At 53.2% G+C, this 14676-nt stretch overlaps 1 protein-coding gene across 8 annotated transcripts; it reads right to left on the bottom strand.

The window, feature by feature from the left end:
• Nucleotides 1-1399: 1399 nt before the first annotated feature.
• On the bottom strand, nt 1400-11630 carry COPZ2 (COPI coat complex subunit zeta 2). 8 transcript variants are annotated; one of them, XM_036838090.1, is made up of 9 exons: nt 11544-11630; nt 10434-10508; nt 8831-8912; nt 8070-8161; nt 7577-7632; nt 6811-6888; nt 4383-4434; nt 3719-3757; nt 1400-1743 (listed from the first exon to the last, which is right to left on the bottom strand). In XM_036838090.1, the coding sequence occupies exons 1-9, from the start codon at nt 11613-11615 to the stop codon at nt 1696-1698; spliced, it is 594 nt and encodes a 197-aa protein (XP_036693985.1). In that variant the 5' UTR covers nt 11616-11630; the 3' UTR covers nt 1400-1695. The 8 variants fall into 8 exon arrangements, with proteins under 8 accessions (XP_036693985.1, XP_036693978.1, XP_036693980.1 ...); XM_036838083.1 differs by lacking the exon at nt 11544-11630 and adding an exon at nt 11228-11377 and having other exon boundaries at nt 6811-6945; XM_036838085.1 differs by lacking the exon at nt 11544-11630 and adding an exon at nt 11228-11377.
• Nucleotides 11631-14676: the final 3046 nt, after the last annotated feature.

Raw genomic sequence — 14676 nt, 5'->3', positions numbered from 1 at the left:
TTCTGGAAAATTTCTCATTTCCCGTCGCCACAATGGCCCCCGAACTCGACAGCATTTAATTGCATACTCCTTTTTTCCCTTTCGGAGTTGCATTATTTGGTGGAATGGTTGTGTACAGAGTGTTTATAATCTGTTTACATAACTGTATATTTATCATTTTCTCTAATTGCAAAAGTAGTCATGCCCATTATAAATATCCAGTTCTGGAGAATTTTATAATGTACGACGTGATAACCCGCAGGGACTACCTCTACTAACACTCAGGGTTCGCCACTTTCTTTCATCAGCGTCACACTGAAATTCATGAGCAATAGCTGGAGCAGAGCTCGCAGGGCGTGTCCAGCCCGCTGGTTGCTAGAGCAACGCCCTGCCTCCGCGTTTGGAGGCCAGCGATTAACTCGCGGGAGCAGGGGTCGGTCCCCTCCCTGGGGGCGGAGTTAGTAGGGGGAGCGGGACCCGGAGGGAGCGCGTTTCCCACCTATCCCTCCAGGTGGCGCTACAGGATCGTGGATAAGGTCTGCTCCCCGCGGCGGGGGGCGCCGAGGGGCGGAGCCAGGGCGGGGCGTAGACTTGCGTTGCAGCTACCTAGGGATTGCAGGGAAACGAGCTGTGCCAGGCGGAAACGTTAGACACTCTCGGGGACTTCTGTACGTGACGCAGAAAGTGTATATGTCTGAGAAAGAAAGGGAGAAAGGGGAGGTTCTAGAACGGGGAGAGAAAAAGGGAGTCGTGTCCCCCGAAAGTCACTCCATCCTTCCCATTTGCCTATAGAATGCCCCTCCGCCCGTCTCCCCCTTTGGACCTGCAATTCTTCACACCCTCGAGCGCACTGGGTGCTCTGGACACAAATACAAGGCGGGAGCTGGCCGGTGCTTCATCACCCCTAGTATCTGGGCCTAGCCATGGCAAGCTTGCAGGGCTCTAGTGCCCAGGGTATATGCCAGCAGAGGAATTCCGCGGCAATTTCCCAGGCAAGCCAAGAAAAACAGGCGTGCTGTTCCTCAGTTTGTCCAGAGGAAACCTTACACCCTTCCCTCCTGGAGGCCGAGAATGGAAAAAGCGAGTCGAAGAATCCCAGCGGGGCCACCATGTGTGTACCATCTTTTGCTCTCCTTTCCCCCACAAACGCACCATTCCTCCCATTATGACTCTTTTACCCTGTCACACAATCATACCCAGCCCTCCACACCACATATACGGCCCCAGTATCAGTGTCACACCCCCTCACTGTGTTAAATTGTCTCCTCTCCATTGACCCACCCCTCTCCCCAGTCACACAACTACAAGGATACACCCTGGAACTGGGCATCCGGGAGATGAGCCCCACAGAGTGCAGAAGCCCTTATCAGAACACACACACCCACACACACACATCCCAGGTCAAGAGAGAAAGAGACCATTGGCAGGAGACAAAAGCAGGTTTATTTGGGCTCTGGGGCCAGGGATGCCTAAGGTCTGAGTTAAGGCAGCTCAGCTGGTTCTCAAGGCCCAAAGGGCAGGCCAGGACAGTGAGAAGGGGTGACTCAGTGTTGAAGCCAAACCTCTGCATCTCAGAGTCCCTGGCCGGAGACCTCGGGAGTCAGTTCTGGGAAGGCCTGGGGATATAGAGGGGTCTCTGGTGTCCCCTGGGGTCTTTGTGCTTTTGCCAGGATTGGGGGAATGGTCTGGAGGCAGGGAGCCTTGAATGCACAGCCTTCATTTCAGTAACGACCATTTAATTTGTTCCTTGGCAGACTGAAGAACCTGGGTGGGGCGGGGGTGTGGAAGGTTGAGAGAATTACTGGGAAGGAATGACAAGTACATTAACACTGCAATGAGTCGGGGGAGGGGGGTCTATAGCCCCTCTCTACATGTCCCTATAATCCCCGGTCACTAGGTGGCAGCAGCTCATCTCTGCCTGCCTTAAGTGGGGCCGGGCGGTCAAGATGAAAAGAGCAGCCGTAACTGGCTGCAGCCACCAACCAGCCCAGGCCAGAGCCTGCCCAGCTCTCCGCTCCTGCATCTGCAGCCCTGGGTGTGGCAGCAGCCCCGACTCCCCACACCATGCCATTCAAGCTCCCGCCCACAGTGCCACGTCCAGGCAGAGACGGGCCCAGGCCTGACACTTCCTGTGCCCAGACACCTCAGCAAACCCCTAGCTCTGGCTTTGGCTGGCAGTAGGTCCTCAACACCCCACGCCAACCCGCTGCTGATGTGGCACAGCTGGCAAAGGGCTCCTGGGCAGACTCTGCTGAGGGTCACCTGCACTCAGATGTGTTCACTCTAACATCCTGCTGAGGAAACAGCCTCAGCCCCATGTTTACACAGATACATACGACTGTGCACATACCATGCCAACATGGTGGGCACCCCAGGTATGTCCCTCAGGTTGTCCCTCCAGCCATCAAGCCTCATTCCCTTTCGAAGAAGGTCAATCCCACATTGTATGTCCCTTCCTCCTGCCCACTACACCTCCTCTCTCAGGGACAGCCTGGCCCTGGAGTTTTCCTGCTTCTCTCGGCAAAAATTTTTCTCCTCGTTTCATCTCCCATTCACTACCTGCAACTTCCTCGGTTTTTTTACTCAAGAATTCCATTAAAAGTGCTGTGCCTTCATTCCTTCCCCCTTTGGAAAACAGGATCTATGCCAAGAGCTCTCCATGCATTAGCTCATCTAATTCTCAAAATAACTCTATGAGGAGTGTCCTGTGATTATGTGAGGCCCAGAGAAGTTGAGTAACTTGCCCTAGGCCACCCAGCTTGTAGATGATAAGGCACAACATACATCCTGGGATGACTCACACCAGCACTCCTGTTCTTATCTGCTCTGCTCATTGCTCCTTAACCTCTTTAGCCCTGAAAATTGCCATGCGGCTGCATTCATCTCAGCAGGGGAGGAGGAGGCACTGGGAACTGGGAAGAGGGAGAGGCAGTGTGAGCACGAAGGGCAGTCACAGGAAAGTGGGCACCACACCTGGGGCCCCACATGGGATGGTACAGGCCCATCTGAGCTTGGGCCACTACAGCAGGAGGTAGTTAGTGCCAGGGCAGGAAGCTCCATAAAAGCAGGATTAGTCTGGGCAGACAGACCTGCAGGCAGAGAGAATGGAGGTCAAGCTTGACAAGCAGGAAGTTTGCACAGCTGGGAAACCAGTCAAGCCACAGATCCAGAAACCTCACCCCTGCCCCACATGCACTTCCAGATAGGACCATGCAGGGGACTGGCAGGGGTAGACTTTTCCATAGTCAGGTCACTCGGGGACATGGTGGCAACTGGTGAGAATTAGATCCCATCATGGATTTAAGGGTCCCTTAACAATCTCAGCGTGGACCCTAAACAGCAGGGGTGAGGGTTTGGAGGAAAACTCAATTTGGTATCCTTTCTAGGTTGGGGGAAGCATCAGAGGCCTAAGCCCCCAGATTGCTTTGGGGAACAAGTGACCCAGCCATCTCCAGGGTGGGCAGGTCATCCTGGGTTTTGATCCAACTATACCAAGCCAGGAAGGAGATAAGGTGAACTGCTAGGAAGGTGTCCATCATTTATTAATACCCAGCTCCACATCACCTAGGGGACCCTGGAAGCCTCCACTGACTGTCTCCAAGAGATGGCCTGACACTGTCATCCCTTCCCTCCTGCACCCCTGACTTCTCAGCCTTGATAGCCCTACTGGGTCCCCCTGGGATGCTCTGCTCTCCTCCCACTAACCCTTTTCTGGCCAAGGCAGATGGAGGGGGCCTACCTGGGCCACACTGTGCTCAGTTAAGCCGCTGTCATCCGCCTGCAGGGAAGCAGAGTCAGGGTGGTCAGGCCAGGGCGAGGGTGTTGGGTGAAGAAAGAGAGGCGAGGGAAAGGGGCTTGGGGGTAGTGGCGGCGAACAGATGCAGTGATCAGGGGATCCAGAACTGCACATGTATCACCACTTAGTGGAAGTCCCAGAGCTTCTTGTTTGGGAGCCCAGGGCCCATCTATGGCACAAGGTGAGTGAGAGAGTGAGGGAGAATAAAGATGAGAGGAAAGGTTTCATCCAGACATGAGAAGCCAAACTGGGCAGGGAGGTTCTATCTATACACCCCCAAGGCCAACCTCAAGGCCAAGGCAGCCACCAGGTGTCTCTGTGAGGATTTATTTATTTCCCCAGTCTGTACTTCCCACTAGGGAGGATGGTGAGGTGTCTGTGATTCTACAGGGGGAGAGGACAGAGATCTCTTTTACTAATTGACACTCCTCCAAACTGTGGCTCCCCCAACAAGTGCGTCAACCCAGTGGTTGCTTCTGCTAGAGGAGCTTGGGTTCCCACTATCGGGGTTCTGGCAGCCCAGATACAGGGAGGACAGGAGGTGCAGAGGATGGGAAGGGCAGCCTGGAGGAGATGGGAGTGAGGGGGGATGCAGGATGACTCTTACCCTAAAATTCACTTTCTGGATCACTTGCTGGGGGTCACTCTCCAGAATCACACTACAAGATGAGAGAGAAACCGGGAGGAAAGTCAGCCACATGCTTCCCTCTGCCTCCGCTCCCTGCTAAGCCCTTCCCTTCCCCGTCGTATCCTACATTCCCCCTCCAAGGTACCTTCCCGCTGATACTCCTCAAGCCTCTCCCTCACCACGGAGCACCCTCAGCTCTGATTCTCCCACACTTCATCATCACTGGGCAAACACTTAGAGATCAGGTGAGGGCAGTCCAGTCTAGAACAATCAGGTTGTCAAAAGCAAGGACTCAAAAACTGAGACCTCTAGAAAGTTCACTTCACCTCTGGGTCTAGGGATGGATTCAGATGCAGGGAAGGAAGAGAGGCCCCCCCCCCCGGGGTCCCTATCTTGTTTCACTATTATTTTATGCCACAGGGTCATGCCATACATGAAAGAAATGGAACTCCAAAAATCAGAATCTACCTTCCCTTTTTTTTTTTTTTTTTTTTAAAGAGAGCGGTTGCTTGAGGATAAACAGCTAGTTTTTTCTTTTTTTAAATTAATTAATTAATTAATTAATTTATGGCTGTGTTGGGTCTTCGTTTCTGTGCAAGGGCTTTCTCTAGTTGTGGCAAGCGGGGGCCACTCTTCATTGCGGTGCGCGGGCCTCTCACTATCGTGGCCTCTCTTGTTGTAGAGCACAGGCTCCAGACACGCAGGCTCAGTAATTGTGGCTCACGGGCCCAGCCGTTCCGCAGCATGTGGGATCCTCCCAGACCAGGGCTCGAACCCGTGTCCCCTGCATTGGCAGGCAGATTCTCAACCACTGCACCACCAGGGAAGCCCCTACCTTCCCTTTTGACAGACCCAGTTATGGAGGCTTTCCTCGGCTAGTTGACACTCTTTCATGATGCCCTGGGGGTGTTCTGAAGCCAGGTGTGGGTGTGTGCAGGGCTGAGAGCCAGTCACTGTGGGTAGGTTAGGGCCCATGGGGACTGAGTGACTGCTCCTCCTCACCCAGTGAGGCTCCTCCAGGGCAGAAGGAAGTGAACAAACATTTCTTGAGAGCCTCTCCCAGGCCCATCACAGGGGCACTTGCAGCCCCAGATCCCTCACCAGGGGTCCTTTAGACAGAGCATCCTAGGCCAAGGCTCCAGTTCAGGTGTTGCCTCCACTGACACTTCCCTGATTTTCACTGGAGGGAAACTGTGAGCCCCTCAGGGGGCAGAAACTGGGCCATCTAGGGGCACAGACCGGAAGCTGATAAAGCTTACACCCTCCCTTTTGAAGGTCCTTCCAAGGCCCTGCACCTCATTTCGTATTTGTAATTGTGTGTGTGTGTGTGTGTGTGCTTTGCTTTCCTTAAAGACAGTCTACCAAGTTGTATATACAAATTGTATATTCCACAAAACCTGGTTTTATTCCCCTCTTGGGTCCTAGCAATTAGCACAAGGCCTTGCAGCAGTAGCAGCAGGCAGTCAATAGCTATAGAGGAAAGGAGGGAGGGAGGAAGGAGGGAGGAACCCCACAGTACCCCACCTCCCAGAGCCCCTGTCCCCCAGCAGTGTAGTACAGTGCTGTGGAAAGAGCACAATCTCTGGAAACATGCACATGTTTTAGATCTTGGCCCTGCCACTCCCTAGCCATGTGACCTTGGGCACTTGAATCTCTGAGCCTCTATTTCCTCATCTATTAAATGGATGGAATGACAGAGGCCTGTGGATGTCTTTCAGGTGATCCGTTTCCATTACCCTTTGCCCCAGAGCCAGAACTTCTTTTTTTCCCTGAATATTGCACCACCCCCATGGAAATTCACAAACCAACACTTCTCATAAGAGTTCCCACCCTCCTAAGACTATAATCTTATGCCAATAGTAGGAAACATTTATTGAAGGAAAACCATGAGCTTCACTTGCATCACCTTATTTAATCCCACACCCTTTGAGGCAGTTCCCTTACTGTCTCCATTTGAAAGATGGAGAAAGTAAGGAAAGTAAGTAATTGGCCCAGGTCACGCGTCTAGTTGGTGTTGGAATGAATCTCTAAGAGCAGGAGGTGTAGCAGCAGCAGGGCTCGGCCTGAAGGAAGTCTTCCCAGGAAGGGGCAAGTATCTGTGCTGCCTGCTTCTCCTGGGCACTGGAAATCAAACCATCCCCCCAAACCCTGCCTAGTCAACAGTCAGCCATAGTTGGACATCAGATTACTTTCTTGTGTGCTTCTCTTTGGCTAACATTGAAGTCAACCTCCATCCTCATGAGTGGGGTGGGGGGATGGGACACCGGGAATATGCTGGGGGAAGGGAGGGAGAAGTTGGCCAGAGAGCCAACAGTGTGCTGGGTGCAACCTAGAGCTGATGACTTTCAAGGGCACCTCCCACTGTGAGTGTCCCTGACCAGCCCCTCTTCCCTCCCCTCCTCCTCACCCGCCATCCACAATCTCGTCCAGCACCAGAAAGGCTCCGTCCATGTTCTCCAGCAACCAGCGCTTCTCCACGTTCTTCCTGAAGGCAGACACAGCTCTGGAACCTCCCCATGGCCAGGAGAAGCCGGGTCCCTGCCTAGGTGAGGCGGACCCGCTCTCTCCAAAGATTGCCTCATTTCCCATCGCCAATCCCCCGCACAAGCACAGGGAAGGAGTATGTCAAGGGCAGTGAGGGCAGCACCTGGGCAAGGGATCCCTGCCCAGAGCACGGGTCTGCTTCCTTAAGCTCCCCTTGCCCACCGCCCTCACACTTTGAGCAGGGACCCTGTGCCCACCCTTAAGCATTTCATAGTACTTCAGGTGCTATAGCCTTACTGTAGTTAATTGTGTCGACTGTGAACATTTATTTTTGGGTTATCTGCGTTTGGTTTACCCAGGACACATTCACTGGGGTAGATACCAGATCACTAAATGGGGGTGGAGGGAAAATCACCCTGAGCTTCAAGTCAAAAAACCTGAGTTTGAATCTCCGCTCTGATATAAATAGATTGTAACCTCAGGCAAATCACTTAGCTTCTCTAGACCTCATTTTCTGGCCATACCATTGCTTGATCAGGTAAAGGGCAGGGTCCTTGCAGGAGGATGCTCTGGCTCCAGCCTTAGTCTTGTGGGGACTTCGGGAGAAAAGCAGGGAGGAAGGGTCCCACCTCTGTGATGTACCAAGGTCTGGGGGATGGGAGCCTTGGAGGATAGAGGACCTCACTCACCTTAACACATGGTTCAGGGACTCAAACAGGCAGGTAAGAACAGACATGAGCATCAGCTGGGGGTGGGCAGATATGGGAGGAGGAAAACGAGACAGCTTGAGGTTGAGAAGGCCAAAAGGAAACCTCAGAGCCTGACTGTGTGGGCAGCTGTCCCTCTTCAGAGAGGACATGGCTGGAGCCTGACTGCAGTTTGACCTGAGAGGGCCCCTCCCCTCCCCGTGTTTGGGTTGGAAGCACTGGAGTGCCTGCTCTGGGACACTGAGTACATCCTTCTCCAGTGATGTTTAAGAAAGACACAGAAGCTCTCTGCAGAGGACTCCATTTCCGGTACCCAAGGAATCTAAGGAACATCATGGATATGCACTGTTCCAGAAAGAACCATTCTGGCTGCTCCCAGTTCTCCAGAGTCTAGAAGGAGGGGTACCAATGGTGAGCCTCCCAGCTTCTACCCCAGAATCCAAGCCTCCTTGTCATTCCAACCTCCTGAATTCACCTCGTTCTCGTAGGATGAGCCCACCACATACAGGAAGAGGTCAATGCTGCTCTTGTAGACGATGGTCATGCCCCCAAAAAATGCAATCTCACCTAGAAGAGCGGCGAGGGGGGGGGTCTCAGTTCTGGTCACCTCTGCCTGGCCCCTCCTCCCCGTCTCTAGCTCTGCACCTCTTGCCCTATTCCCTTCTTCCCCTTCCAGAGAACCCTTGCAAAGGAAATTCCCTGGCGGTCCAGTGGTTAGGACTCCGCACTTTCACTGCCAAGGGCCCGGGTTCAATCCCTGGTCAGGGAATTAAGATCCCACAAGCTGTGAGGCCAAACAAAGAACCCTTGCAAAGACTAGCACCCTTGGAAAGACGCCCACTAGGGACACTACCATTAGGCAACTCTGTGTCCCTCCCCCCACCCTCTACTCCATTCCTAGCACCTGACTGCCTCATTCTAAGAAGTCAACAAACCTGGTTCAAGGCTGACCTTTCGCCCACCATATGCAATGCCTAAGACCAGCCCCAGGCTAGTGCGGGCCCCTTCCACTGAGAGAAGTCCAGGCATGCCGGAAGCAGGAAGAGGGGGGGTTGAGAGGGAGGGGAGTGAAGGCTCACCGGAAGAAGAGAGAACAGCTGGGAAGGAGAGGAAAAAGCACCTCTGAAGAAAAGGGAATGGCCTGTGGGTGTGTGAGGCCAACGGGGACAGATGTGTCCAGATGAAGATGACGGTGTGCATCTGAAAGTTCTGCACAAGCAAGAGGCGGACACTTACTGTCAGTCCGGCTGGTCTTGTTGAAGACGTTTTTCTCGAAGGCCATCTGCTCCTTCATGGAGGGGAATGTGTCATCATAATACTAGGTGAAAGGGAAGGAGAAAAGGTGACAGCTGTTCCACAGAGCTTGGCTTCTCCCTGGATGCGTGGCAGGGAATGGTGGGTGCTGGCCAAGCGGGACCCTGCTGCCGTGCCCCATCTTCTCTTGACTGCCCTCTAGGCCTGTCTGCTCACTGTTTCCCCATAAACACAAATTCTGAGCAAAGAAAGTCATAAAAAGTAGAGGAATTTTGAAGCCTTCTTGTGGAGTCCTGCCCTGATTTCTTGAAGGCCTTTGTACATTCTGCAGATGTGCAGCGTGCTAAAGACCGTGGTGGTCACTAGGCCACACTGTTTCTACACTAACCTGAGTCTACAGGAAAGAAGGCAGAGCCAGGGGCCCTTAACACAATAATATCACAACAGCTACTTTATTATCCACATTATATGGATGTGGAAACTGAGGCGTGAAGTCAGGTAACTTCCCTGACATCTCACAGTTGTAAGGGACAGAGCTGGGATTGAACGCCAACGATGGTCTGACTTCAGACAGGGTTATGGTGAAGATGAAATATCTAAGGGAAAGTTCCTGGCACACACTGCCTAATTAAGTCAATGCTGTTTTGTTTGGGTTTGATGAGACTCTCTCTGACTCAGTTCCGGCATCTGAACATGGATGTGATCTGCTGGGAGGAGGCCCTGGAACTTTTGGTTGCCGAGCCACCTCTGACCAGCTGTGGCAAGAGATGGTCAGCTCAGCTTTCAATTTTTTGAATGTGGATTTTGCCACTTAGTACCCCATCTGCAGGCAAATTAGCAGTCTCCCTGCTGGCCACTGCTGTGGTGAACAAGCTCATTTCAATGTCATGAAGTCAAAAAGTTTCAACCCACACAAACGAAAAATCTATAATGCATTTCATAGCTAGTTTAGGTGCCATAGCCCTACTATAGTTAATTGTGTTGATGATAGACATTTATTTTTGGATTATTCTAGTTTGGTTTATCCTGGCCATGTTCACTAGCATAGATACCAGATAGTTGAATAGTTGGTGCAGTGAAAACCACCCTCCTGAGCTTCAGGTCAAAATATCTGAGTTTGGATCTGTGTTCTGATATTACTACCTGTGACCACAGGCAACTCTTTTAGCTTCTCTAGACTGCATTTTCCTCATTTGTGAAATGAAAGAGTTGGATTATATAGTCTCTAAAATCTTGTCTGGTTCTAAATCCTTAGTGTTTACCAAGCTGTAGAAGAAAAGTGGAGGTTCAGAATTTGGGGACTAGGACTCCGGGGTCCCAGGCCAGTGGAAAAGATTGTGAGAAGACATTTTAGGGAACATTTTAGAAACAGAGGAGACAGCCTCCCCCCTTTCAGGGGCCAGCAGTCTGACAAGGCAGGAGGATGGACAGAATGGCCTTTGGAGGGGTCTCAGCTGAGCTGCTCTGAGCCGCAGAGTCCACAGTGGGGTCCCTCCTGCCAGGAGAGGCAGCTGGGTGGGGAATTCTGTTCTTGGACCTGTGGCACAGTGTCTTCAGGGGCCCTCCGGTGAGGGTGGGAGGTTACCTTGGCCAGCAGGCGGTGTCCGTCATTATCTAGGATGAAGACAGCCTTGATGGTGTAGAGGGAAGGTTCCTGCAACTGACACGGGGCGGGGTGGGGGGGAGAGCTCCGTTGGCCCCTAACTCAGGGCAGACCCCCTCTCATTGGCTCTACGGGACCTGCTGGTCCCAAGAGTCAATCCTCAGGCTCCAGCGACCCCAACCCCAAAGATCCACAGCTGGTTCCGGCCCAACCCTATGCCACATGGGCCACTCGAGTGCCCGCTCCCCTCCCAGGCAGATGGTCCACTGCAGGCCCCGGGTGGGCGCTGTGCCCACTGGGTGCGGAAGGTCCGTCCGGGCCCAAGTTCTGTCATGCACTGACTGCTCCAGAGCCCGAGTCGGAGTGTATCACAGAACCTGGGCCGGGGGGACAGCGGCGCCGAGCCTCCTCCTCCAGCGGCCAGCGGCCGAGGCTGGACCTGCGCTCTCCGCGCGCCCCCAGCCCCCGGCCCGTCGGACTCCAGAAGCACGCACGTCAGCCCGAGGCCCGGGGCGGCCCCGCGGCTCCCTAACCCTCCGGGAGAATCGCAATCCAGCCCCGCCGAGCCATCCCCCCGCCCACGCCGACTGCTCCAGAACTTCGCCCAAGCGGACGCCAGACCGGCCTCCTCCCGAGTCCGCGCGGAGGAACTTTTCTGCCTGCGCGGGCGCCGCCCCTCCCCAGCCGGTCCGGGCGGCACCAAGTTCCCCAGCGCTCAGCGGGCGACTTGGGAGCTGGCGCCGCCCGCTCGGCCCCCGGTGCCGCCCGCTCCGTACCCGCAGCCCCGCGGGCTCCCGGCCTCGGGCGGGCGGCGCCGGGCCCCCGGCCGGGGCGGCCGCGGCCCCCTCCCCCGGGTGCGGACGTGGCCAGGCCTCCGGCCGCTGCATTCCGCTCGCCGCCTCGCGCTGACAGCGCCGCCCCACCCCGCCCCGCGCCCCCCGGGGCCGCCGCCCGCTCCTCCCCGGCAGCCGCCGGCCTCGCGTCCGCCCCTCTCTGCCCGTCTGCGCGTGTCCTTCCTTTCCCCGCGGCCCTTCCCTCCTCGCCCTCCCTCCTCTCCTCTTCGTTCCCGCCCTCTCCGCCTTGCGCCCACACCCCAGCGCTCCTTCCCCCACCTCTCCTTCCCCTCGCCCTCCTCGGCTCCTCAAAGCCCAGAGCTCCCTGCATCCTCCGTTTGTCCCAGGACCGGCTCCTCTTTCCCCTCCTGCCTTCTCTCTGACTTGTGGGTTTGCTTTGCACCGACGTCCGCAGGCTGTCCTGAGGCTAGCAGAAAACACAGTCAAAGTCCAGTTTGTCTCTTGACTCCTGGTAGGTACCGCTGGGACAAATACATCAGGTCATCCTTTGGGTCGCAGAGACAGGTTCTAGCAGTGGGAGCAGATGAGGGCAGCTCTTAGAGAGACCCCTCTGCATAGAAGAGTTTCTCCCACTCCTCTCACGCGACTTGGGTTAGGGAGCCATGGCGCCCGGACGCTGTGGCAGAAGTCTCCCAAGACACAGACACGACACAATCTGAAACAAGACAGATGCCTAGCAGCACAAAGTCTCCACCAGTGAATGGCATAAGCCTTTGCCATGCTTTGGTTCCTTTGGCCTAAGTACACCAGAGGACAAGCTTTAGCTTCAGCATCCTCAAGGCCAGTGGGAAATTCACACTCCAACGGTACAGAGTTTACAGTACTTACCCATTTACCCATCACAATACCAGGCATGCATTTTACACTTAAGCACTTTCACGTACATTATCTAATATAACTTACGCCTGTGAGGTAGGTGTTCTCATCCCCATTTTAAGCAAAGGGAGACTCAGAGTTTGTGTGATCTTTCAAGATCCTTCAGCTAATCAATAGTTGAATGGAGGTGGAACCCAGAAATTCAGACTAAGAATTTCTTCTCCATTCTTCTCTTCAGGTCCTTTTATGTTGGGTACCACACTCACTCATCCCAGGTGACTAGGGAATGGGGGTTTCCTCTGCTGAATGGTATCAAGCCATCTCATTCTTCATCTCAACTTCAATGTCATCACCAAAAGGCCCTCTCTGACAACCACCGAATCTGACTTGATAGGTCTCTGCTGTCACATTCTCTGTCTCAGCACCGTACATATTTCTTTTGTTGTACTTAATCTCCAAATACCATTTTTACTAATTTGTTTACAAATGTGTGTGGTCCTTCTCTGCATCAGGCATTGTGTACTACAAAAATAGAGATAATGTGCCTGTGGAATCCCTGGTACCCCACACAGGACACATGACAGGTCCAATTAAACCATGTTTTATGTACTATACAAATATTTATTGAGTGCTTCCTATGTGCCAGTTACTTTTTTAGTCACTGGGACGCAACAATAGGCAAAGTAAACAAAATCTTCGCTCTCATGGAGCTTATTCAAGTGTTTGTGTGTGTGTGTTTGTGTGTGTGTGTGTGCATGCATTTCTGCGCAAGACATAATACACAGATAAATGAATAAAATAGATATTGTTTGAATTGCTGATAAGCACTATTAAGAAAAATAGATCAGGAATGGGTATCAGGAATGTGAGGGGTTGGGGAGAGGCAGGGAAAAATGCCATTTTCATTAGGATCATTTGAGAAAGCCTTCAAGAAGGTGACATTTGAACAAAGAGCTGAAGGAAGTGAGGGAGCAAGCCACACATGTCTGAGGAAACGTCTACTGAACCTCTTTTTATGATGATTTAGAAGGCACATCTGAATATTCCCTGCAGGCTACCAGAGTTATAATAATGAACATTAATCAATGCTATTTGGCATAATGGAGGAAAAGACAGTATTTTAATTGTTTGGATTCCAGATCATCAGAAGTTATGTCAATGGTCATGCCGGCTCAATGTTATTAAAAATACTGATTTGGGGCTTCCCTGGTGGCACGGTGGTTAGGAATCTGCCTGCCAAGGCAGAGGAAACGGGTTCGAGCCCTGGTCTGGGAAGATCCCATGTGTCGTGGAGCAACTAGGCCCGTGGGCCACAACTACTGAGCCTGTGCTCTACAGCCTGCAAGCCACAGCTACTGAGCCCGTGTGCCACGATTACTGAGGCCCGCGTGCCTGGAGCCGGTGCTCCGCAGCAAGGGAGGCCACCACAGTGAGAAGCCCACGCAGCGCAGCGAAGAGTGGCTCCCACTCGCTGCAGCTAGAGAAAGTCTGCGTGCAGCAAAGACCCAAAGCAGCCAAAAATAAATTTAAAAAAAATACTGATTTGATTATTTCGATGCTTTAATATTTCTGTGAGCTAGTCCATTATTAGCTCATATTTACAACGACAGGACCGAAAAGCCTCCAGGGGCATTTCCTAGCCTCTGTGTAGCGAATGGTACCCACAGTGGGAGAGGGTCAGCTTGCAGAAGGAGAGGAAGACCTGGGAAGACAGGGGACTTAGAGAGCAGGAGTGGCTCCGGGGAAAGGAGGGGGAGGAGTTAGTTACAGGAGAGTGGCTGAGAGGCACTGAGCAGGGCAGAGGGGCTGGGGATGAGAGAGAAGGCCAGGGAAGGAAGCTTAGGAACTGCAAAATCCTCAGCACCACCACCAGGGTTGCTATTGTTATAATCATCAGGATGGCTTTACAGCTTAAGTGCCGTGGTGAATAAGTAAATCCAGAGCACTCAAGTTGAACTTTTCAAGGAAGAGATTTCCTCCTATGATGGCTCCTTCCCAAACTCCCTCAACAGAGACCCCAGGACTCCTTTCCCTCCTCAGAGTCCCCCAACCTGGGGTGCCCCTTTAATGGGAATTCTGTGTAAACATACAAGTTCAGCGTGCACGGTGTCAGGACAATGTCCCGCACAGAGCACAGCCTTACAGTGTAAGGCTGGCAGCACTTGGGAAGTCTGCAAGTGCAGCAGAAAAGAAGCTGCTGGAGAGCTTCTCAGAATGAGGAAGCCAGAGCTGGGTTCAAAAAGATAGCCGCTTGCTGTTTCCCTGTTCCCTCCTTCCTTGGGAAGGGGCGGGGTGCCCTGGGAGGAGGTGCTGTGCGCATCTCTAAGCAGCTGGGGTCTGTGGAGAAGCTGGACTCAGAATTGGTCCTACACACACACACACACACACACACACACACACACACACACACACACACGTCTCTGCCCTTTGGAGTCTCCAGGAGGTTAGTGATTCAAATAGGTTCCCCTCTGGGCCTTGATGTATCTTGAAGGTGAGACCATTCCATTTCCTCTGACTCACCCTCCTGCTGCCACATTTCTGTGCTGTCTGTCCTA

This window comes from Balaenoptera musculus, chromosome 20 (assembly GCF_009873245.2).
Source record: "Balaenoptera musculus isolate JJ_BM4_2016_0621 chromosome 20, mBalMus1.pri.v3, whole genome shotgun sequence".
NCBI lineage: Eukaryota > Metazoa > Chordata > Mammalia > Artiodactyla > Balaenopteridae > Balaenoptera > Balaenoptera musculus.
This window is presented reverse-complemented; position numbering and strand designations above follow the sequence as displayed.

What these genes read in the sequence shown, in the direction of transcription:
- COPZ2 (XM_036838083.1), bottom strand. Translation starts at nt 11,338, where the DNA reads ATGCAGCGGCCGGAGGCCTGGCCACGTCCGCACCCGGGGGAGGGGGCC. An exon ending in TCCAGAAAGTGAATTTTAGG is followed by an intron (nt 3,758 to 4,382) that starts GTAAGAGTCATC and finishes GCTTCCCTGCAG; the next exon opens with GCGGATGACAGCGGCTTAAC. An exon ending in CTGAGCACAGTGTGGCCCAG is followed by an intron (nt 1,744 to 3,718) that starts GTAGGCCCCCTC and finishes CGCCCCACCCAG; the next exon opens with GTTCTTCAGTCTGCCAAGGA.